Source organism: Apus apus, chromosome 4 (genome assembly GCF_020740795.1).
Source record: "Apus apus isolate bApuApu2 chromosome 4, bApuApu2.pri.cur, whole genome shotgun sequence".
In the NCBI taxonomy this organism is placed as follows: domain Eukaryota; kingdom Metazoa; phylum Chordata; class Aves; order Apodiformes; family Apodidae; genus Apus; species Apus apus.
This window is the reverse complement of record NC_067285.1, coordinates 114398048-114424127: the sequence shown is the minus strand read 5'-3', so window position 1 is coordinate 114424127 and position 26080 is coordinate 114398048. Positions and strand designations below refer to the sequence as shown.

At 45.9% G+C, this 26080-nt stretch overlaps 1 protein-coding gene across 4 annotated transcripts in view; it reads right to left on the bottom strand.

The window, feature by feature from the left end:
• The window catches only part of EXOC6B (exocyst complex component 6B), a 332586-nt gene that overhangs the window by 70879 nt on the left and 235627 nt on the right, over positions 1-26080 (bottom strand). For all 4 annotated transcript variants that reach the window (XM_051617327.1, XM_051617328.1, XM_051617330.1 and 1 more), the window contains 2 exons: positions 19187-19328; positions 6416-6489 (listed from right to left, as the gene is read on the bottom strand). In XM_051617327.1, coding sequence (XP_051473287.1) covers positions 6416-6489; positions 19187-19328 — 216 coding nt within the window. The remainder of the gene's footprint in view (positions 1-6415; positions 6490-19186; positions 19329-26080) is intronic.

Sequence of the window (26080 nt, the reverse complement as noted above, 5' to 3'; positions counted from 1 at the left end):
TCCACTTCTGGGAAGATGATGTGGCTTCTGGATGCCTAGAAAAGCATCTACCACATTCACAGGTGTTAAGAAACAAAATATCATTTAATTGGCAGTATTGTGTTCGACTCGGACACATTTGGCTGCCTGTTCTGGTCCCCATCAACTGTTTAGATACTTCAGATCTTCATGTGTGCACAAGACCGAGCAAAATGGGCAGTTATTAGTTAGCCTGTAGGCACTACCATAACCAACATGATTAATAATGGTGGGTGCATTATCCAAAATATACCAATCTGTGAAAGGAACTCGGAGAGGAGCAACAAAAGCAATTAACACCTCAGAGATATGATCTTAACAACAAAAAATTATATTTAAGGGTAATGATAAAACTAGCTCAAACCCATCATTGCTGGGTAATTAAGAATTAAAGCTGCAACTGGAACATGTGTTTTCACACCTCTTGTTTCCTGAGTGCACAAGATGATGATTTTTGCAATGAAAGATTAATAGGATTCAACATTTTGCTTGGGAGGCAGCTGTGGGAAGGGCACCCAGGATTGCTCTCCAGAGACAGCAAAGGGCTTCAGATAGCTGAGCTGGAGAGGAGAATGTGGCAGAGGCCACACAGCAAGAATTCATTAATTAAAGCCAGCACTGCTAAGCAGGGACAGAGTGCCGGGTACACACAGGAGTAAAGAGATGCAGTTAAAGGAGAGAACACAGGTTAAGGTAGACAGAAAATGTACATGTTGTAACTCCATGGTAAAATCCCCTTGCAAAGGGCATTAAACAGCAGAGGTGACCAGAAACCAAAATGTGCAAGAGTGTGTCTCAAAACAAAAAGTGTCTAGATTCCCTGTGCTGCAGCCTTTGGCCAGAGCCCTGTAATGGGTGTTTGGGAGAACCAACCAAGCTGTGAGGCTGAAGACAGGTGAGGTAGGGCCAGGGGGATGGGAGCCTTCAGAATGGATTGGAGATGGAAAGTAGCAACTGGCAAGGAAGCAGATGAGCTGAAACCGGTGAGTCACCTTTTCATCTCTGCCTTACTGCATCCAATGATTAACACAGCAGCTACTCTGTCTGCAGCTTCTCTTACAACAGAAACCTGTGCCTCACACATGCGAGCAAGTACATGTGAAGTGGAGACATCTTGCTGAGATAGTTCACTTCATTGATCCTCCCTCTAATACGATTTTCAACTCCTGTTGCATCAACCAGCAAAACAAGTGGGGAAAAAATAAGCTAAACCAGTTTCACATCTAACAAGCTTCTCTCCAGGCCCCTGCACACTCATAGCATTGGCAGTCTCTTTCTCAGCAGGCTCAGGACTGGCTCCAGAGCTCACTCAACAATCTTGTTTTCACACTGCTCATCAGATAATTTGACTTTGCAGGGTAGGGAAACCACATTTAACCGCAAAATATGAAAACAAGTTTAAAAAAAACAACCCAGGGCTTCCTGTCTGGTGGGAACGAACTTGCATGTTGTCCTGGGTGCTGCCTCAGAGCTCTTGGAGGGACTGTCTTCACCTTATTGCTACTGAACAGCATCAGGTAGCAGAGTAGAGAGGCAGCCGGAGGCTTGCAGTGTCATGGCAAGGCACATGGGACCTTCGCTCTTCAGCCCAAATTTGCAAGGGCTTCCCCTTGGTCAGTGTGCCCAGAGCTGGATTTGAAAGCCCTGGACTACAAGGCAACTGTATGAGACAGAACATCTCACTTGATACAGGCTCAGCCTGCACAAGTCCAAGCCTTTACGTGCCTTTAAAGCAACCAAGAACCAAGCAGATGGAGTTTTACACACCTTATTTGCCATCTGATGGTTGGATAAGAAGCAGGATACCCACAAACACCAGCATTACTGTATCTCCTGACACCATCTCACAGTTTGCTGCTCCCTACAACGGAGCAGGTGATTCCTTAAACCTAAGAACAGAACCAAGAAATCCAGGCTTACCCATGGTCCCTCGCAAGGCTGAGTCTAAGGGATAAATTAACACAGCAGCTTTTTCTCCTCTGTCTTGGCTTGCATTTTCAAATAACTCGTTATAGGCTGTTAAACCATTGAAGCCCACCAATCAAATATGGTCAAAACACGTCAGAAGGTTTAGAAGTCATTGGGGGAAATCAAGATAGACACAAAGATAGAAAAAAATGCACATTTCGTAAAGCTAAAAGCTTCCCCCTAACTTTGTATTTCATGTCTTCTAAATGAAAAAACACAACAAAATAACACTCCAGTTAACTATGCAAACAATGCAGGAGAGGGAGGAAACCTACACGAAGGGAAGAACAGAGCAGGGGCAGAAAGAAATTGTGCTCCTGAGGGGAACACTCTTTTATTAAGCATCTCTATCCGAGGTAATAGGGAAAAATTAATGCATCAGAGGGAGACCTCTCATTACCCAGCTGGCTGGCATCCAACACGAACCCACAAGAACCACAACTGGCTTTCAAACACAGTAGAAAGACACATAAAATGTTTGCTGTTGGACAAGCCATAAGCAGAAGAGCTGTTCCACACCCCGTGACAGCACTTGCCTGCCTTAACCTCACTGATGGGGTTTGAAGAGCTGATGCTCAAATTCGTAACCACTATCAAGTTACAACCATAAAGTAAAACAGAAAAATGATGGAGCAGAAGAATGGAACCTCCCTCTCCTCATCCCTTGCACATCTTCCAACAAGAGGGCCTCCTGCCTGCCATTCTCTGAATCTCCATTGAGGCTGTAGTTTTGCACTTGCAGAGGAAATTCAACACACAGGATTTATAATTTGCTGGACAGACAGAGAGGCCTAGGATAAGGAGCTCTAATCCATCGCGGACGTTCCCTCACTAGAGCCCAGAGTGAAATTCTTCGAGTGCTGGAGACAGATTTTCCTTGGCGGGCAGCCATGAGTGTCGATCTGGCTTCTAGGAGAGATCAGCATGGCTGTGGATTGCAGCAACTTCACAGACAAACATAAAACCTTCCTCTTCAACCAACTTGCTTATAATAAACCCATGAAAATGAAAAGCTAAAACACTTCCAGCTGGCCAGAAGCAGCGGAGAGAACAGTGAAATTATTGCATGTGCAGGCTTGGGGATGTTGTGAAGTGTCCTGGAGCTTTTCAGGGGTATTTGGACACTCAGTGGTATTTGGACAGAAGGGCCTAAGTCACTTTTGAAAGAAAGATGTAGAAAAAGTATTCAGGCACCTTTCATCTTTTAGAAAGGTTATTTACAGCATGAAATTTAGCTCAGATTTCCAACATACAGAACCTGGTGTGTTAACAACAAATTTTAAAACTTAAGGAGGAAAAGGAACTATGTAACAAAGTATCAATGTAAAAGTAACCATGCAACTAAGTAACTGTAACAAAGTAACTATGTAAAGCTTCCTTGTAAAGCCCTAAATATTTGTGTGTCTCTGACAGACCCTTGTTATAAATGAGTTCTTATAAAAGGATTTCAGATGCGACTTGGTTTACTTTATCACTTCATTATAGGTATTTATGGATTTAGAATTATCCCAGAATGGGAAGAAAAGTCACTTTGTAACTTACTGTCTGCTCAGAATAGCATTTTTCTTTCTCTGGGCTCGTCTCTTTTCCCTCTTTACCATACAGTGCTAGAATTGCTCCCAAGTTCCTTGAGCTCACGAAGGAAATCAGGCTCTCAGTGTTCAGAGGGATCTTACACTTGAGCCTGGTGCACTGAACAAGGAAGAGCCCTAGACAATGTCATTTTTATTGGCCTCTTTTCCACTACAACGATCTGTATTCAACACACAAACCCAATCACTACATTCTTCTACCACTTTATGTTTTATTGTACTGAGAATTAATTTTGGTCATTCCCTTAAACTTCATCATCCCATGTTACTTTGAAAATTTTCTCTCACCTACAATTGCTTGGTAAGAGCCACTGCTGAAACACCCAGGGAAGGGAGGGGGAAATCTCCTTCATGTCCCTACTTCGTGCATTTTTTGCCCAGTCATTTTTCCTCCCCTACATAACCAAGCCAGACAACTTCTGCCTGCTCATGCAAAGCCACACTAATTGACAGGACAGCTCCGAGGCAAACAAAAACCTACCTGAAATATAAACCTGAAATTACTTTTAACGTTTTGAGAAGCCTGGCTGGATTTCAGGTTGGAAACACCCTTTTTTACCAACCATGCTGGAGTTCCTTCCTGGGTGAAGGAAAACAGCCAGAACACAAACATTTTCAGGTGGTATCTCTTCCCCTTTCATAGCTGTAAGTCAATATTGTGTTAACATTAGTGGCTTAAAGGAGAAAGAATGCAATGTCCAGGATGAACAAATGAAAAACAAGTTGAAGAAGAAGTGAAAGACCTCTCTTTGCTGTACCTTACGTCCATCTGTCCTTCCAGCTTCCCGGCTCATAGGCCTGGCAGTTGGAGCCTCCACAGTGGTGGAAGCACTGGGATGGCCCCATAGCAACCAAGGGAGCTTCACACAGATGGAGTTTTGTGATGCATTACGTGTCATGGGATTAGGTCATCAGCAAGATCAAGGGCACGGGGAACATTCTCATCTCTGCACCTTACTGCTAATCTCAGTAAGCTGCTGGATTCTTCTCTACTTAGAGCAAAGAGATGTTGACCATGATCTGCATGACATGTGGCATCAACAACCACCTGTTATCCAGAAAATGATCTAGGACTGTCTGTCCTCACCTGAAACTCAACAAGCCAGAGCATCTTCGCTTTCTCCTCACAACATCCAGAAACTCGATTACTTTAAAGTGCAAGAAAAAAGGTTAGGACTACCTTCCAAAACAAAGAAGAAAACGCCGTGTCCAAAGACAACCATTTGATACAGGAGGAAGAAGGCAGAGGGCTACTGTTCAGCTCTCTCTTCACTCGAGCTGAATTCATTTGGCTGCTTTTGCACTTATGAACCGTACAAACATTTCACTGCTAATGCACTGGCTCAGAGCAGCTGAACCTCACCGAGCACTTTTAAGGCATTTCATTCTTCAAACAGCCACAGCTTTCCTCTTCAAAATCCCTGCATTCAAGTCTTCGTGCTTGGAAAAGGACCAAAACCTCCACATTTCCTTATACCCAGGAGGCTGCGAGCACGTTGCGTACTGCAGTCAATAAAGTGCCAAGAAGCTAATGAAGATAAAAGTGTCAACGCGCAGCAGTGATAACACACACCTTTCCCATGTAGCTATTTTGACTATTTTGCAAATAAATTTGGCAGTCACGGGCAGGCCCGAGTCCGAAACACCAACGCGCAGCACCTCAACGTTATTCACCTTCTTGTTGCTTCACAGAAATGTCATAGGATGACAGATTGCTCCCTGCACATCAATCGGATGCAGAGAAGTTCTCAAACCCTGATGGGTTAAAAGTGGCTCCAGCATGAATCAGAGTCCCAGTGGTAAGGAGATATCGATACAAGGGATTATGCAGATTAAAGAAATACCCTCAGCACCCGAAAGTTTTCAGAATGCAAACTACGTCAACCCTGAAAACAAGAGGCACTGCATCATGATGGCAGGAGGGACAAAGCCAGGGGGGTTTAACAGACAAAAAAAGATTGTTTTAATAGGAGAGAAGCATCAGTCATTGAGTCTTACTTCATTCAGACTTTCTATCCAACCCATCCATCTTCAGTGCCAAGAGATGACAGGACCACCTCACTTTTTTCCCCCAGCCTAGTATATCAATAATGCCCGTTTCTACCCCAAACAAATGACTCTCTAGAATGGCCCTTTTCCCTAAATTTGCTTGCCAAGCCCCACAAATGCCTCAGTACCTGCTATGGTCAACTTGGCTCTAATGGGGCCCCCTCGAGAGGTGGGCACTGATGGGTGGAGCCTTCCCCAGTCATCTTCTCCCACAGCCACTTTGTCATTCGTGGCTGGGGGACCATCTGCAGAAGAGGGGACCGGGGAAAGGGGGAGGGCAGAGCAGAGCCAAAGAGGGACACAAATGGGCGCGCACACACTTGTACCCTCCCCACACAAGCCCGAATGCAAATTCCTTCACCCTCGCCGAACGCCTCTGGGGGCATTATCTGTGAACAAAAGTCCTCCAGGCGGGCGGTCTCTGCATCACTGCTCTCTCTGTTAGCACCACCTGCTTGGCGGCAGCCGGGAGAGTCGCCGAGTTATCTTTTTGCCATGTCTGCAGAAGCCAACGGGAGCACAATGGACCCCATCGGCCAGGGTCAGGCATGGCTTTCTTTCTCGCCCCCGTCCCACCAGCCCTTTTCACCTCCACCATCTCCAGGACCCCGGAGCGCTCAATAAGGAGGTGGCTTCGAGCAGAGGGAGGAGGAGGAGGAGGGGGGAAATATAGGTCTCTGGCGTAAATCACCAACGCCGTTTCCCCTCCTCTCCCTTTCCTTAAGACCTGATGGTCTTCAGTCACACATCTTAAAAGAAAAACAAAAAACAAAAACACAAAGACTTACTTGTCTCAAGTCGATGAAGGCCAACTGCAGCGTGTCCCCTTGGAACCCAGGCACTGGGCCGGATCTGGCAAACTCTGTGGGAAAGAAAAGAGGATAAAAAGCGCCTTTAACTAACCATGGACAGGGAGATTGGCAGACGGATGACAGGGAAGACAAGAGAGGCTGGGGGAGAGGAGGACCGCGCTTCTAAGGAGTCATGTCTCCCTCCCTTCAGCGCCTTTGTTCGCCCTTCAAAATTCGTGTCATCAAAACACCATTAATTCCACCGTCCTGACAGCAAGGAAACTGTACTAATTCGACCTGAAATTTATTCCCATGAGCCGTACTGGGCTTCAGAGTATTTGTTTTGTGAATGGACAAACAACTCGCCGAGAAGAAAGGGGGGGATGGGGGTGGAAAAGTTTTTCCTCTCAACACAATAAAATCTTCAGCTGTGAAACTCCTTTCAGTTCCGAAAGCTATTTATATTTTAGGGCGCTGAAGGAATTTTCTAATTTCACGCCTGTCACCAGGCTCCAGAAGCATTCATCAAAAAAATATGCCCAGCCACATCATTAATTATTCGGCAGCAGATTATTTGCATTATCTGGTCTGGCGCGCTATTCCCGGCGTACAGTCCCCCCAAACGGGAAGAACTGTGGCCATTATGTGGCATATTTATTTCTCTTGGATGAAGACATCTGACAACTGAATAACATTGGCTTCGGAAGCCAAGAGAGTATTTCTAAGGCCACTTTTACCTCCTTCCAGCGTAACCTGGCCAAAATTTCATACTTAAGTCATGTATTTTTCTTCTAATCCAGTCTTTGAATCAAGTCTAAAACCAGTGAGGGAGACTTGAACAAATCCACGTTAGAGGACCTTCGCTCTTCCATGCCTTTTAAGAGCTTTTACTTGGTAGAAATCATGAAGCCAACTACTGCACATACTCAAGTGCGACTTTCAAAGATCTCCTTGAGGTTGATTTTGCCCAACTTCTTTAGCTACAGAAGTTACAGCTCTACCTCTGCTCTCCGTTCAACTTCTCAGTACCAAAGGGACCTAATTTGTGAAGCCACAACTCAACCTCACAAAAGACTCAAGAGGGAGCTTCTGCTTTTGGCTGATTTTTCTTGCTCCTGCAGACAATGAAGATGTTCATGCTGGAACAAAATGTTTTCTTGAGAAGCAATCGAGCATGATAGCAGAGAGTAAGGAGGAAGGGAAAATAAAACCTACCAACTTTTAAGTTATCTAAGGACAACTGTTCTAGTTTCTACCATAGAGGAACCCTCAAAACAGCTCCTGCAGCTCCACAAAGCTGAGGAATAAGGATGACCTGTCAATAAGGAAGGAGGATTTTGCCTTCTGTCGCCATGAGTGCACAAAGGTACTGCAGGACAAATCCTGTCCTATCCTTAAACATTAAGCAAAGTAATTTCATGGCTAATTGTCTTCTTCTCACATGCTTCTCCTCCCAAAAGTTATCTCATTTTCAAGCAAATGCCACAAAAGAGGAGGGACTTTTTACAAGTCTACAGCCCCCCTCCTGGCAGTGTTGAAGGGCAGGTTGGATGGGGCTTTAAGCAACCTGGTCTAGTGGAAGGTGCCCGTGACAATGCAGGGGGTTGGATCTAGATGATCTTTAAGGTGTCTTCCAACCCAAACCATTCCGTGATTCTATGAAAAGAAGGAAAACAAACGATTACAGTCCTATTTTTATGGACTTCTTATAGGACCCCAGTCCTATGAGCAGTCCCCATGGCTCTAACAAGAGACTAATGAATTAGACTAATAAATTAATCTGTGTCCCTCAACTGCTTTAATTCTGGAAACCAACAAAAGGTCATTTCTCAGCTTTCTTGCTCCACCTTCCATTAAAATCCTGGGATGGAGAACATCCTTCAACTCAGACACAGGTACCTCCAGGGGTACAGCAGCCACTTTTCAGACATCCCTGGGTTTGCTTTTTAATATTTTCAAATGCCAGAAGAGCTTTAAGATTGAAACAATCAGTCACCTTTGCAGTCATCATTCCACTGACAATTGCTGCAGGACAATAGCAAACATGGCTGGAAACTCATTACTTTTATCCAACACTACTACTAGAAACTAATAATGAAAAACAAAAAGAGAAAGTATGTACATGACTGTTGACATTTACAGTTTGAAGAGAAAAAGCATGAATCAAACCCAGGAGAAACCATTCCCGGTTGTTTCCCTGGACTTTGCCACTTTTCCATAGGGTGGGATTTGAACAGAGACAGGAACTGCTCAGCTTCCAGCAAATTGTCCAAACTGAGTTTACATTTAACCCTCAAAAACTGGTTTAATTAATTCTAACTGCAAAGGCATTTTAATGTACGCTTGCTATAAAACTTGACTGTCGCTTGCCTGTGCCAGCACACACACACCAGGGAGGACTAACCAAGCTTTCTGACTCTGATCTGTGAGGCATAAATCATCCTCACACATTCGCTGTACACCCCACTGTCCCATCTGGAAAAATTATCCCCAAAGCCACATCATTCCTAAAACACCCCCACTTTGGAAAAGCACGTACCTGAGATGATAAAAACTTTGAGATGCAAGAAATAGCATCTGAGCATCCTCTAAAGACATGGAAGGGCCCTGGGGGGCTCAGTGCCACAGATGCCCCTGGGTTGAGGTACCCAACAACCTGGCTGAACCCCCTTGTCCTATCCTCTAAGGATGGGGTCACATCATGGTACTAATTCTCTTTGAAGAAAGACTGGAAAACTGAAACCCCAAAAGGACTGCAATGAAAAAAAGGCATAAATTCTATTTTTGGATTTAAGGGCTTCACAGCTGCTAGGAATCTACTTAGAAGCACACAGAGAGTTGTGAAATCTAAGATCTTCCCAACAGCATGAATTTCAAATCTGTCTGAGAAAATGCCTGCGATTGGGTCTTGGATATTTTCACATGACTCGTGAGTTTATCATCTGAGCAACCCAAGACAGATTTCATCCCAAGACATGGTCACTCATCAGCAGTTCACCTTTAGCTGCCTCTTACCAAGGAAACATGCAGAAGGAAGGTTGGGAGACTTACAGAGTGATGCTGCCCTTCAACACCCCAAATTACAGTAATGGCAACACACTGAATTAACCTTTGCCTGAAGAACAATTCTCATCAAAAGAACCAACTGGAGGCTCTACTGCATCAACAATGCTCTTGATGTCCAAGAAGTGAATTGATGTATGAGATGATACTATTCGTATCACAGAAGAAACAAGAGCAAGGAATAGGAGCAACAGGAGCAAGAAGAAAGCTGCTACAGCACTTGGCTGTAAGGAGCCTGAGGAGGAATGAATGCAATGCTTCACCCCATGGTTGGTATAAAAATAGCCCTACCTTCTGTAATCGTAGGTCACATTTTACATACCAATGCCACAACCTTATTTTGAAGGAGGAATGAACCAAGTCTTAGAGAGGAAAAAAAAAAAAAAAAAAAAAGAGAAAAAAAAAGAAAAAGAGAACAGAGCCTTAGAGGAAAGACACAGCCAGTTCTTCTTGGTTTTAATCTCTTCAACCAGACTTCAGGATAATTTCCTCGGAACAACCAAGCACAGTGCTGGCCTCGGTACTGTCGGATTCGTTTATTGTCCTGTCTCCACTACCAAGGCAAGTGGCAAACAGAGCAAGCCACCTACAGCACAGCCCCTTGAGCAGAAAATCACAAGAGAATAGAGCAGATCAGTATGCGGCTGTTTGTACAAAGCATTTAGCCGGGCTAAAGGTTTGAGAGACTTGTGTTCAGGCCAAAAAAGTAATGTCTTTGCAAGGTCTACAGGCTTGGGCCACCCAGGGCAGGTCACAGGGGGACTCTAACCCCTCTTCCAAAACATTTCACCAATGAAAGAATGAAGGAACAGGAACTGTTAAGCCCTTTACAATGAACAAAGAATAAAGAGTTCAAACGCACAGCAGAAAAGAGACATCCACTGTAAACTCATTATCCAGAAGGAGGGAACCTCTCTCTGCACTGTACATGGCTGCACACGCAGGGACAGGGGCTTGCACGGCGTGTGGAGCTCAAATAAACACAGCTGGCAACTTCATTCCTCAAAAACATCACCTTGAGGGGAAGATTTTCTCTAAATTTCTCTAAATTCTCTGAATTCCTGACGGCAGATCTGTGGGGTTGAAATTACAGCAGCTGCCAGTGAGGGGAACCTGGACCATTCACTTGTGGTTGCTTCAGTCACGGACAAGATTTTGTATCTGGGGAAACAACCGTCTCTGTGTTCCTCAGTGAGAACGTAAGTATCAAAATCACCTTCCTTAGACAAACCTTTGGAAGACTATCTTGGAAAAGCCAAGTGACAGAACCTCTTGCACCATTATCCAGAGGCACAGAATGACACCTTGAGGATACTCAAGATGAAGAATAAATCTGTGTGGACTCTGGGGAAAAACATGATAAACGATGGGTAGGAATTGAAGCAAGAGGAACAAACCAAAGATCTCAATTTCCATATTAAGCTTTTACTTCACCCACACCATTCCCACACGGCCCTGCTTTGAAGCTGCTCACCATTAACAGGCAAATTATTTAAGCTCATCTCCATCTGGGGAATTCCACAGAGCTGTGGGGAGAGTGAAGAGTTATCAAAAATAAACCAAACTTTATCAGATTAAATAAAAATCTCTACCCCTCTCTGTCATTTGTTCTTTTATGGACAAAGATGAGCCTGGACTTCCTGTTATTGCAGAGAATCACAGACTGGTTTGGGCTGGAAAGGACCTTCAAGGTCACCTAGCCCCAGCCCCTCTGCCATGGGCAGGGACATCTCCCACTAGACCAGGTTGCTCCAAGCCCCATCCAACCTGACCTTATAGAATCATAGAATTACTAGGGTTGGAAGGGATCTTAAAGATCATCTAGTTCCAACCCCCCTTCCATGGTTGCTCACAGACCCATCCAACCTGGCCTTGAAAACCTCCAGGGATGGGGCCTCCACCACCTCTCTGGGCAATCTGTTCCAGTGTCTCACCACCCTCATGGTGAAGAAATTCTTCCTAATGTCTAATCTAACCTTGAACTCTTCTACAGAGATGAGTGCTCCTAGAGGCTGTGATGGTCTGCAGACAGGGTTGAGGAGCATTCCAGTGAGGAATTCCTCGCTGCTGAACCACTAGATTTTTTTCAAGTAGAAGAAAAGGAAGCTCTTCAGAAGAAATTGTAGAAGACTCATGGTCAAGAAAATTGGTCCCTGGTCCAGAATAGGACAGGTCCACAGCTAAAAAGCTGAAGGAGACCAGGTGATAGATTATAGGACAGATGAAGGGTGAATATAAGGCAAAAAATTATGGTCAGAGATGGCAGAGGCAAGCAGGAGGTCTCAGTTTATGGGCAATGTAAAATGGCTGCAGAGAAGTTAATTTCTCTTTGGCATCACACAAACTTGCAGGATTTGCTTGAATCAGACCACTGAAGTAGCGTGCTGAAGTAGGGAGCACCTAGTATGTCCCATCAGCATCTAACCAAAAGGGGCACAATTTTGGGAGCTCATCAATGGGGAGTCACAGGCTTTTCCCTCACTCATATTTACAGGCACCAATTCACCAGGCATCACTTTCCTTGCCACTGTGAGTACTTTGCAACCTCTAAGAAAGGTCAGCTGAGGGGAATGAAGGCAGCACCAAACACATTAATCAGATGCCCAGGGAAACAAATTCAGGGAGAAATAAGAGGAGATATATCTAAACGTGGGAAGGTGGCACCACAGGCTCCCACTTTGATGCCCACTGTCACTTGATGCAGCAAGAATTTGCCCTTCCCACCTCAGGAAGCACATCCAGCAGCACTTGGGAGGACAGTTCTGCTGTTGCTACAAATCACTCTGCTCCATTTGAACTGTAGGGAAAGGTAACACCCAGGCCAGGCTGTTGGTTGTGCTGCTGGCGACCTGTGCTGTTCCTTGGAGGGAATCTTGTCTTTGTCATGTTTTGATTCCTAACAAGGACAGAAGAAGAGGATCTTTTTATAAGGGTATATACTAATAGGATGAGGGAGAATGGCTTTAAACTGGAAGAAGGGAGATTTAGGTTAGACATTGGAACGAAATTCTTTGCTGTGAGGGTGGCTGCCCGAGGTTGCTCAGAGAAGCTGTGGCTGCCTCATCCCTGGAAGTGTTCAAGGTCAGGTTGGATGGGGCCTCTAGCAACCTGGTCTGGTGGCAGGGGGGTTGGGACTAGATCATCTTTAAGGTGCCTTCCAACCCAAACCAGTCTGGGATTCTATGACAATGCACCTTCTCTTCTTTTTTGGGGCAACCTGGAACCAAGGCAGGTGGTAAACCAACTCACTACCTGGCATGTCACTTCCCTGCTCTTCCCTCAGCTTCTTCTGCCACCCATGTATCATTACTGACCATGATCATAGCAGCCTGCCATCTCCTACAACTCTCACGTTGCAGTGTAAGGAGATCCTGCCAACCATCTGAACCACAGCCATAGTCCTTTCACACCATCACAACCCAGGACACACAGAGTGTAGCTCTGTCCTTCACCATGGGCTAACAAAGGTCACCTTCTTGGCTCTCACCATGGGTGAGAAGTTCACACACACATGGTTACCACCAGCTCACCTGGTACAATAAAACCACCAGCTACAGTCACATAATCCTATGTATGGGCACAATATCTCAGGAGGATCTGCAGCTTTAATTTCTTTTAAATATAAATCTTTTATTTCTAACACTAGATCTGAGTGGCACTGAGAGGCACTTGAGTGATGCTGAGGCACTAATAGAATGAAAAGCCATCGGGTATTGCAGGATCTGAAGAATCATGGAATCATTTAGGTTGGAAAAGCTCTTTAAGATCATCAAGTCCAACCATCAACCCAGCACTGCCAGCACTGCTCACTTCTGAGCAGCCTGGGCCAGGGTCTGACAACCCTCCCAATGAAGAAATTGTTCCCAATATCCAATATCAGCCTCCCTTGGCACAACTTCAAGGGCACTTCTTCTTGTCCCATCCCTCGTTCCTGGGGAGCAGAGCCCGACCCCCCTGGCTCCAACCTCCTCTCAGGCAGCTGCAGAGCCAGCAGGTCTCCCCTCAGCCTCCTTTGCTCCAGGCTGGACACCCCCAGCTCCCTCAGCTGCTCCTGCTCAGACTGGTGCTCCAGCCCCTTCCCCAGCTCCCTTGCCGTTCCCTGGACATGCTCCAGCCCTTCAATGTCCTTCTTGTCCTGAGGGGCCCAGAACAGACCCCAGGATTCAAGGTGCATCAAGAGATCAGCATCGGTGGCGTGGAGATGTCTCTTCTCATCTGCTCAAACCTTTCCCTCTGTTCTTTACCATGTGTAGCCCCCCAGTACTGGCTTGCGACACCATGTCCCCTTTTTTTCTCCCAAAACATCAGCTTGTGCTGGTGCATTGTGGCAGGATGGACACCAGGAAGCACACAGTGCAACATCCACAAAGATGATTAAGGGAGTGGAACATCTCCCTGATGAGGAAAGGCTGAGGGAGCTGGGTCTCTTTAGTTTGGAGAAAAGGAGGCTGAGGGGTGACCTCATCAATGTTTACAAATACGTAAAGGGTGAGTGTCAAGAAGATGGAGTTAAGCTTTTTTCAGTGATGACCAGTGATAGGACAAGGAGTAATGGATACAAATTGGAGCATAGGAGGTTTAAGGTGAATATCAGAAAATTTTTTTTTACTGTGAGAGTGACAGAGCCCTGGGACAGGCTGCCCAGAGAGGTTGTGGAGTCTTCTTCACTGGAGACATTCAAAACCCGCCTGGACGCCTTCCTGTATGATGCACTCTAGGTGACCCTGCTCTGGCAGGGGGGTTGGACTGGGTGATCTTTCGAGGTCCCTTCCAACCCCTAGGATTCTATGGTTCTATGATTCTATGATCCTAAGATCAGGGAATTTGTCCTCAAAACCACCGTGCTCACCTTTAGCTCTGTGCATGGTGCAAAAAGCCTGCCCTGGAGGGAGAGGACACCCTGGTGAGGTGGGCAAACCCTGGCACCTGACACAAATAACGGGCTTTCCACATGAGAAAGTCCTCAGAGACAGATGACACTGCCAAGAAGGAGGTGGCAAAGGGCTGCATGGGCACCCATATCAGAGCATTTTGGCAAACTTGGGTGTCGGGTTGGAGGATTCTTCAAACCAGAGGAGACATCTGTGTTTCTTATTGACTGCCCCCAGGAGTGGGCTGACCCAAAACTGGGAGTTTAATGAAATTTTAAATATAATCTTTACGGTGCTTTTAATTTCTCATAAAGCAGCAGTTAAAAGACTTTAGAGATTACGGAACTGCTTCTTTTATGATCTCAGTATTGTAAAAACAATCTGCCTCAACCACTGCTGGAACCGGTTACATAGATGGGAAACACTTTTGTCTGAGAGGGAACAGCCCCCCCTTTCTTTTTGCTTTTTTGGTTGCAATCTCCAAATTTGGATTGTTACATTTGATTCCCACTACCTCCCAGGCACAGGAGGAAAAATATATAAATATATGTATATGGAAATATATGGGAAAATATATATAAATATCAGCACCAGGAGGTCCAAAAAGAGCGGAGCAGAGACCTGGGTTACAAGGCACACAGCAATTACAAAAAGCACATTGCAAGTCCTGTGAAATCTTGGGTTGCAGACATATTCTGGAAGACAGCAAACTCATTTGAAAAAAACAAATGTGTATTCTGAAAAAGCATCACCTCCTCTATTTACAGGTTCACAGGAATATATATGTAGGTGGGTTGTTGGGTTTTTTTTTTCCTCTCCAGAGTTGTTGGGGTTTTTTGCTTTTCAAGTTGGCTCATTGGGCTGGAGCCAGAACTCGCTCCTAAATTGAGACATAATTAGGCATGTCCTACTGTGTCTTTCTGGGCAAATAATTTAACCTCTATGCCTTATTTTACTTCAACTTGAAAAAGGAGGTGAGAGAACCTCTCTTGACTGCATTAAAAAAAACCTACCTAAAGCCAAACAACACAAACAAGAGTCACAACTAATACCTGACCAGTAACAGACATTTTAAAAAGGCCTTTTCCCCTTCCTTGGATGTCAGCTGTGCCATCCAGACACACACGTTGGTAACACTGCACCAAAAGACTTTCAAAACTCCAATGCACATCTTAGAAAACAGCTTTTCACTGGGGAAACTGAGAACATCTACCTCATGGGGCAAGACTGGTGTCTTCCATCTCCTCAAGGGTTTTGTCCAGCCAGAGGCTCCAGCACTGCACTCTCACCAGGGAATAATACCAGAGGAAAACAGCTCACATTTTTTCCCAGGTTTCTAACATCACAGGCAGCCTAATGGGATTTTTATAACCTTGCAGCTCCACTCTTTCTTGCCTCTTTCACACCAAAAATGCTGCTGACGTATACAGGACTATTCATACATCCAGGACAGGCAAGATTGGGCTCTTGTTGTTTATTTAATTTACTACTTCTCCTCAATCCTCCAAAAGCTTTCTTTTTGTAGCTCATAAAATGAATAAACTGTATATTCAGGGCTTTGAACACGCAAAACAAGCACGTTCCTATGGAGTGGGGAATTTCTAGTGCAGGCAAGGGGTCCCATCACAGCCTTGTGCTTCTCCCAAGGCTTGTGTGTGCTGCCAAACCTTAGTCTGATGCAACGGTTCATGCAGCCATTCCCTTTTTATGCTGATGGGATAGCAGCTTATTTATAAATCAGGAAATATTTTCTGAACCCACAAGCCTGGAAAATTAATTTACCGGTGTCTTGTTTTAAGTCTAAGCCATAATAATTTTCACCTCTACAACTGAATATAAACACATTTTCTCGTAATGTGCATTATATCTACTCTGATATAGAGCAAATTATCTGCACCACCTTCAAACCCTGCTTAATGTACCTTTATTAATTTGCTTCCCCACTTTCTTAACCAGCTTGTACCTCTGGCATTCACAAGAGGCTTAAACAAAAGCCTAATGAACTCTGGGATCAAAACTCCAAAGCCCTGTTCCCACATCACAGAACTCACTGGAAGTGCTCCAAACAGCTATAAAATCCTATTTTAATATGATAACTACATGATAAAGTTGTTAAATTAGGAAAAGCTTGGGGATGTGGGGAAAGGAGGAGGGCTGGAGGCAGAGACACTAAGTCAAATATGCAGCTGGTAAGATAAGGATGCTGAGATTTATACCTGCACTTTCAGGTAAAAGATTTAAAAAAAAAAAAAAAAAGAAAAAAAAAAAAAGGAAACCAATACCTTGTAAATTGAAATGTATTTTCTGAGCACACCAGCTCACTCTCAGGACTGGCTCTCCCTAAAATTAAAATCTTGATGCTTTGCTTCTTGAATATAAAAACTAAAAATAACCCTGGTGTCAGCAAAGCCACCAGACAAAAGCCGCGGGGACCAGGGAAGGCATTTTTGCTGCCGAAAAGGAAGGGAAAAAAATAAAAGACTTTGTCTGGGTTTAGGGTTCTGGGGGCTGACAGTGATGGATAGGAAGGTTACAGCACCAGCATCCGTCTCCATTCCCCCACCCGAGACGGCACCTCGGGCCGGGGCTGGGGGGAGCAGGTCGCCGGCCCCGCTGCTCAGGTTGGCGTCACCTGCTCTTGAATGTCTGAGTGCTCCGGGTTTTGTCTCACAAAACAAGTGGAATTGAAGGAATTGTGCTTTTAAACCTGATATTAAATGTCATCCGTTTTACTTAGCACACGAGGGCTTTTAGGGAAGAGATGCTGCTTAGTGACCCGCGTTACCGATGGGGCGGAAAACTGCAGGGATACGAGTCTGTTGGCAGCCAAAAGAAAAAGAGGGGAACTATTATTGATGACAAATGCTTCCCATTATTCCCATTGCCTGTCCCTCGGCGGACACCGACTGGGAACACAGCTGCTGGTGCAGCCCTGGTGTGCTGATGGGACACAAATTAGCCACAATTTAGGGCTGAAGACACTTCGGGGAAGAAAAATAAGGCGTTGTTCGCATTGCGACATATGATACAGCTGCAAATTGGGGATGTGATTCATTAAGCAGGGATCCTGCTCCCAGGCTACTCAGCTGAGTGCTGGGAATCAGCAAAAGGACATTAAAAAATTAATGTCTATAAACACAAAAAAATCTTCCCGGGTGATCTTTCTCAGAAGTAAATTTAATCTCACTATCGATGGGTGTAGCTGAACTGAGACACCATCAGCAAAGCATTTTATAAAGGGTGGAAGAACATCTTTTAACAGTGAAAGTGTCCAACAGTGATGAAGCCAACTCCACTGATGCCACTGAGTTACCAGAGATCGAAAAAGCAAACTCAACACTGTTTCAGCTCCAACACAATGTGCACTGAGGCCAGGGGTTATTTTTCTGTGGGGTTTAACAGGAGCCACATTGGGCCAAAGAGCATTTCACAAGACTCTGCAGCAAAGAGTTTTATTGCGATCTAAGCAAGACACATCCCAATCTCTACCTCAAAAGAGAAAGCCAAAAAGGTGGGGATTCAGAAAAACAAAAATCCTTAAAATACTTTATAAAAGATTTCCTGAACTCTTTCTCAACCTGATCAAGCTCAACAATTTCTGTAGCCACAGTCACTAACCCATCCCAATATTAATCCCAATAATAAATCCACCCCCCTCACAAAGAAGAGAGGTTCTATGCACAACTGTGCTCGCTCTGCTTTGGCTTCAGTTATAAAAACAGGGGAGGAAAAAAGCATGTTGTCACGTTGTGTTATATTTTCTTAATCCTGCTGAGCAGGATAACAAACAACTTGAAGGAAACCTTAAGATTTCAGAGCTAGTTCAGGTGTAATCTAGATGAACTGAAATGAGCAGCACTGGGAGCAAAGCCACGGCGCTGGCATGGTGCTGCTCAAACACACCTCTGAACTGATGCAGTTACTTTCATAGAACCACAGAACCACAGACTGGTTTGGGTTGGAAAGGACCTTAAAGATCACCCAGTCCCAACCCCCCTGCATGGGCAGGGACACCTCCCACCAGACCAGGTTGCTCCAAGCCCCATCCAACCTGCCCTTCAACACTGCCAGGGATGGGGCAGCCACAGCTTCCCTGGGCAACCTGGGCCAGGGTCTCACCACCCTCACAGCAAAGAATTTCTTCCTGCTGTCTAAACTCAATCTCCTCTCTTCCAGTTTAAAACCTTTCCCCCTCATTCCATCTCTCCCTGCCCTTGTCCAAAGCCTTTTCCCAGCTTTCTTGGAGCCCCTTCAGGCACTGGAAGGTGCTCTGAGGTCTCCCTGGAGCCTTCTCTTCTCCAGGCTGAACACCAAACCCTCTCAGCCTCAGATCATCTCCATGGCCTCCCCAGGACTCACAAGACATGTCTTTTCCATAACAGTAACTTTGCCAAAAGCATTTGCTTTGAGAAAAAATTTTCTGCAGCAGGCAGAGAAGACAAAAAGCTTAGGTCAGGAGAGTACCAGAACTTTTGAGAACATAAGCCAGTTATTGGTTTCAGAAAGAGCCCTAAGTAAACTGATTCTTGTTAGCCTTCCTCATGTTTTACCCACTCTAATCCCTCCTGTTTTTAAAATCCTCCATCTCTGAAAGCAGGGATGGTCTGCAAAGCATCAAGGTGGCATTAAAGAGAAAAAGGAAGAGTAAAGTTTTGATCTCTTAGAATTTGCTTCTTCTGTGCTGAAGATATTGCCAAGCGTCAACATGGACAGCCCCCGGGAGCTCTGCAGGCGCTCCCCAGTCCCAAACACTCAGCATCACCAAAAGCCCTGCCTGGGGTCCCAACACACAAAGGGGCCAGACATGGGAAATGAGATGGGTTTTGCATCTTACGTTCACACTCCTCCACGTCCAGGTTGAACTGCTGCAGGGCGCCCAGCGTCAGCTGCCGCACCTCGGCTTCCAGCAGCAGCTGCATCAGCGAGGTGGAGAGGTGCTTGCACGCCGACATGCAGGCCGTCTGTGCCACCTTCCCCTGCAAGACACAATTGAGACATATGAAAGCCACTGGGCCCCAAATACACTTCTCTTTTGTTTTTCACACCAGGACTCACCAGTCCAGCCTCTTTAATGTCTCCCATCTGCTATGGAACCTTCATGCAGGGCTCCATCTCACAACCACCGTCCTTCAAAGGCCATCACCTTCTAGGAGTCCCCATTGCTACTTGCAGGGTTAGACCTCGTCAGGTGCAGAATGCCTGGGAGCAGCTCAAACCCAAGAGAACCTTGGGTTTTTAAGAGCTCTAAGCATCTCTCGTTATCACATCCTAACATGGGCAAGACAACATACCATATTTTCTTCACATCCTACATAGATTGCCTGGAGTAACCTTGTTGATAGGTCAAGCTCAAAAGTCCAGCCTACAACAAAGACAGCATCCATATGTTTTCCAAGACAGTAATTTTTAAATCCCTTTCCAACAGCAGAGGCTGATAGTTCAAGGTTTATCCTTGTCTATAGTGGAGCAAGGAGCCAAAGCCATGCCGTTATGACAAAGGTGTCTCCAGTGTGTTGATGCTCTTCAGCTCACTTCCAGCACTATGCAGAGCCTTCCAGAGGCCAACATGGACTGAGGAGAAGGAAACACAAACGCAAGGAGGTGACTGAAGAAGATGGTTTTGTTTACATGGATTAAATTTACACTGTCAGTAAATATTTATTTTTAAAACACTTCCTCTGAGCCACTGCAGTTCTGTTTCACTTCTGGGGAACAACTGAGATCTCAAGCTATAAATTGCATGAACAGTTTGTAGCAAGAGGAGTTACCCCAGATAAGCCTTCCATTGGCTGCTTGAGAAAACTGCAAGACAGGAGAAGACTCACTATTTAATTAACATGTTTATTTTTTTGAACTGTTGAATTTGAAACAGCTAATTGTCAACTTCTGAACGAAGCCCCTGCATTGACAGGATTGAACCGTCAGGTAGGAAGCCCAGGATGCCTCTGAGGACTCATGTTGTTCCAAGAGTAGTATTAAGGAAAGGGATGATGGTGGGGGTAGGGGTGAGCTGTGGAACAGGAAAAAGGCAGGTGGATGCTCAGAAACCTCCATCTCCTGCAAAAGGCCATAAGCAGGAGACCTAGCTTGAGTACAAGTGCCCTGACCTGGCTAGAGCACCAGCTAGCAGGAGAGCTCCTGTCAGAAGAGAGGAAAGCTGATAAACACGGACATGAAGAACTCCTCCATATCCTACAGATTTTTAACCCTCTTGAGATGCTACAACGGGAAAGAGGAGGAGAAGACCTTTCTGAGAGCAAAAAGATGCCTGCACAGGCACTAGCTAACCTGCCCCATGGAGGAATGATGCTCTGCCTTATAAGAGGGCCAGGCTCAGGAGCAAGAATACTCTGCATCTAGCCAAGTGCTTCAGAAGACCCAGCTTCACTGGCCAGAAGCATAAAAGGACAACCCAAGCACCCATAAGATCATTACATAAATTCAGACCATGTCACACACACAACACCTATAAAGCTGAGCTTTCTTCTATTCTTATTAAATGTATTTTGCATCACAGCAGCAAGTCCCCAAGGCTAGAGATGCCACACTCTCAGTGACACAAAACCAAGCATCAATTAGGGGCACTGAACATGTGGGACCATTTATTTTACAACCTTTCTGAATTTCTCCATGATTACCAAATGCTCAAAAAACTTCCCGCATTCAAGCACTGCCTTGTGCCATCCAAAGTCTGTGGCAGGTAAGATTTGGCAAATAAGATTTGCACGGGTCCACAACACTTACCAAACCCAGAAAAATGGGGAAACTCTTTGGCACAAGAGCACAAACTTGCACAAAACCCCTGGCTGACGTTGCACAGATTGATCCTGCTGTCCGACTATGTAACCCTGTGATAATACTCCTCAATAATGGTGCTACCATGAATCATGGAATTATTTTGGTTAGAAAAGACCTTCAAGATCAAGTCCAATCATTACCCCAGTCCTGCCAAGGCCACCACTGCCCCATGTCCCTCAGCTCCACATCTACACAGCTTTGAAATCTCTCCAGGGATGGGGACTCCAGCACTGCCCTGGGCAGCCTGGGCCAGGCCCTGACAGCCCTTTCCAGGAAGAAATCGTCCTATCTAATTCTCCCCTAGCACAACTTGAGGCCATTTCCTCTTGTCCCATCATTTGTTCCTTAGAAGAAGAGACCCCCCCTGGCTCCAACCTCCTCTCAGGCAGCTGCAGAGCCAGCAGGTCTCCCCTCAGCCTCCTTTGCTCCAGGCTGGACACCCCCAGCTCCCTCAGCTGCTCCTGCTCACACTGGTGCTCCAGCCCCTTCCCCAGCTCCCTTGCCCTTCTCCGGACACACTCCAGCCCCTCCATGTCCTTTTTGTCATGAAGGGCCCAAAACTGACTCCAGGATTCAAGAGGGGGCCTCACCAGTACCCAGCACATTGGTACAATCCCTGCCTTGTGCCCTGCTGGCTACGCTAGTGTTGATACACGCCAGGAAACTGGTGCCTTCTTGGCCACCTGGGCACACACTGGCTCATATTCAGCTGCTGTTGACCAACATCCCCAGGTCCTCTTTGACCACGCACTTTCCTGCCACCCTTTCCCAAGTCCGGAGCACTGCCTGGGGCTAGTGTGACCCAAGTGCAGGACCCAACACTTGGCCTTGTGGAACCTCATACAGTTGGCCTCAACCTATTGACTCAGCCTGTCCAGATACCTCTGCTGAGTTTTCCTATCCTCAGGTAGATCAAAACTCCCACCCAACTTGGTGTCATCTCCAAACTAACTCAGTGCATTCAATCCCTTCATCTGGATCACTGGTATTAAAGAGAACTGGCCACAATACTGAGCTCTGGGGAACATCACTTGTGACCGGCCACCAACTGGATTTACCCCAATTCACAATTCCTTGGGCTTGGCTATCCAGCCAGTTTTTCACCAAGCAAAACACCCAGCAGTCCAAGCCATGAGCAGACAGTTTCTCCAGGAGAATGGTGTGAGAAATGGTGTCAAAGGCTTTACTGAAGTCTAGGTAGACAGCTTCAGCAGGAGATTATGTTTTCAAATGCACACAAAAGGCTTTAACACGCTTTCTTGCAAATAAGGAGTGGCTGAGGACATCTCACAGATTTTTACAAGCACTTTACAAACTGTATTTAAACTGGGATTAAAGCAGGGGGTTTACGTGGTGTTTCGAGCTAAGTCTCACAAGTTTCATTACCGTGGCATGGAAAGATGAGCAAATGTTTGATGCATGTGCTGGTAAGTGTTCTTACCGGCTCTGCAAAGTTGCTCTGGATCTTCAGGCAATATTTGTCTTCAGCAGGAGGGAAAAAAAAAAATCATTTTTTATTTAAAAAAAAGAAGTGCAGACCCATGCATTACAGAACAGGTACTTCATCTCTGCTATTCTCTGCCGTTCCCAGGCTCCAGGAGTGCTCATTACTCACCTCCAAACAAACACCTGCACTAAAATTAAGATGAAGCATGGCAACCATAAAGTTTAGCAGAGTCTCAAGCTTTTCATTTTTGCTTTTCATCATTTACTTGTGCCCTTCTGACACATTTGGTTACTTAAAACGCTGCTCGTGCCAATTCCTCATCCCCGACCGCGGCAGGAAGCACAATCGCTACCCAGCTGTGATTTTTCTTCATTACTTCCACCAGACACTTGAGATTTTGCAATGACTGAGTAGTTTTGATGTCTTCTTGAGCAGCAGACCCAGACAGAAGCAGGGGATGACAAAGTAAGTTCTGCAGTCATGCCCTGGAACCCCCACCCATGCTAGGCATGGGGGGTCAGGGCTCTTTACCCTTCTTGGAAGAGCATGAGGAAATCCCAATGAGTATCTCCTGCTTGCACATCAGCAGCACGGCCACCCTTGGAGAAGCCTCAGAGACACTTAACCCTGGCTGAAGTCAAAAGGAAACCCCCCCACCGACCCCCACTAAAGGTTTTCTGCCGTGTTGACAAAAATTTAAGAGGATGGACCTTCTTGCATGTTAAACAAACATCAAATCAGCCCAAGTGGAGGTATCTAAAGGGTTACCTACGCCTACAAGAGCGGCAGCAACACGCCTGCCCCAGTGCTCACATTCCTCCAGCCAGCCTGACTTGCCCAGATAAAGAGTGAATGACAAGCGACACCGGGAGGGCGTGAAGAAGAGCAAATAATTGAGATGAAATGTCAAGTTAATAAGCTGAACGCCAGGAAGACGGAATGGAAAAAGCAATTTAATCATCAGGGCTTGACAGCCCAACAACTCTGCTGCGTCTTCACCACCAAAGCGATGCGAAGTGGGACTTTGGGACAGTCTTTGTGAGGCTTTTCTACTGCACGGCTCCTTGCAGAGACAGTAAAAGGGAACCCAACCAACCAACCCAGGAGCAACTTCTGGCTCTGCCTTCTCTTCTCCTCCCTTTTTCTCATGGGATTTGGCTGGGGCCCAAACTTTTTTCAGGTGATAAATGTGCACTGCATCTTTGCAAACTCTGAAGCTGAGCCTTCTCATGCCAGCTGAGAATCCAACATTTTACTTCTGTTATTCTTAAGGTTTAAACACCTAAAAACATTCTGCTTTAGAAAAGACTTTATCTTTCAGCTTAGATTTAAGAACATACAAATGCCTGACAGTTCAGATCCAATATTACACGATGAAAGACAAAAGTATATACAGGTATTTTTTCTGCCTTTTAAGCATGAATCCATTTTTCCTTATATTTACTATTAGTGGGCTTGGAGATGCCAAAGGGATTTAAATAATTGTTCTAAGTGTCTGGCTAAAGAAAGGAAGGTACCACCAGGGAGGACCAGCAGCTCACTCCCTGGGCACCCAAGATTTAAAACCCTTCCAGAATTTATGTTTTCAGCCTTATAAATCAGACTGACCCTAACCCTCTTCTGCCCCACACCTCTACTCAGCCCAACAAACGCCCACTTACAGTACTTAGAAGATCAGCAGTGGCTCAAGAACATCCATTTTAGACTATTTCCCCTGAACTACACTGTGATATCTGCTTGATAAGTAGCTAGTGTTGACAGGATAAAAATGAGCACCAGGCCACTGATATTTCACTCCTAATAAGCAAGTGAAGATGGTTGTTTGCACTCAGTCTTGGGATGGTCTGGGCTGCACAATGGCAGATATGGAGCACATCTTCATACCACAATGTGCCCATCTTGCCTCTCTGGCACTTCTTCACCACTGAAGTGCACTTCATAGTGTTATTTTCTTTCCTCCCTGCTTCATTTTCCAGCTTTCCTGCAGTGCTGGGAACAAAGGTCCCCGCTCGCCTCAGCACATCAACACGAGTCGAGCTGGTGACCGACACCTTTTCCACCAGCCTCCCCCCCTCCCAAAGTCCTTAACTGCCCCACCCACAGCAGCAATGTTGGGACATGTGCCTTGGCATGGAGATTGAGCTGGATGTCTCCAAGATGTCATCCCTAGACATCACTGCTCCTAGAAAACCTGGCGGTTCAGAGGAGCCGCCGCGCTCAGCCGGGACGGCCCAGAGCTGGTGCTAATTACCCTGATGAGTTCTGTGAACGCGTGGCAGAACCGGTGGCACTCCCAAAGGCTCTCCCTGTGCCAGCTCTCTGAGAAATCACAGGGTTACATCCTGATCCTGCTCCCCAGTGTGGCTCCAAGCCAACTTGTTCCCTCCCTGTATTTCAGAAATGCTTTGTCTGAACACGGCGGTCCCTCCAGCCCAGGAACCATTTCTCGAAAAGGCAAGATGTGATTTGGAGAGGAAAGCAAAGGAGGAGGAACCCAAATGTGACCTGAGTTGTCTGCAAAAAAAGAAGCAGGGAAAACCACTTTAAAGTCACCGATTGCTCATTTACCAACTTGACAGAAATCTGAAGAGCTTAAAATCCCATGAAGCAATTCCAGGAAAAGCTCTACAGTATCAGGTCTTTATTCAAGAGCTTTGCAAACCTCATTAAAAATGAACGGGATTTGTGTGGGGCAAATGGGGGGCATGGGTGAAGGTTGACAGAGCTCAATGGCTAAGACACCCAAGCGCCTCTCAGCCACCCCCACTCAGCTCCAACAATCAGGGAAATAAAGCAACTCTGAGTGTATTATCTGAGCAAAAGCCACAGGTTTTTGTTTTGAGGCTCAGATAAGTTTGAAACCATCTTTCTGGCAACAGATCCCTCGGTTCCTGGCTTTTGGTGCAACCTCTTTGCAGTTGAGGGCTGTGATTGGGTTTTCCAAGACATCTCTCAAGGCTTCCTCTGGGAACATCCGGAGAAGTTCCCTGTAGTAATGCCAACCAGTGAAAGGGCAGAGCCAAACCTCTGAAGCTCTCCCAAAGACACAACCAAGGTCACCTACCAGAGCACATAATAGAACTACAGAATAGTTTGGGTCGGAAGGGACCTTCAAGATCATCTAGCTCCAACTCCCCTGCTATAAGCAGGGACACTTCCCACTAGACCAGGTTGCTCCAAGCCCTATCCAACCCAGGCTTGAACACTTTGGGGAATGGGGCAGCCACAGCTTCTCTGGGCAACCTCAGGCAATGTCTCACCACGCTCACACATACTGCCATGGACTTTCTCCTCATGGAGCCCACCAAGTCAACCACACGTGAAGAGATCAGCCACGAAATCATCTCATTTCATCTGTATTTCATCCTTGGGCAGCAGATTGAAGCCTCTGACTTCCCAGGAGAACAGGCAGCCACCGAGAGAAGGTCGGCACGGAGGCTGCAGAGCCAGCACTGCTCCCGGTAGCGCATTTGTTTGAAAACA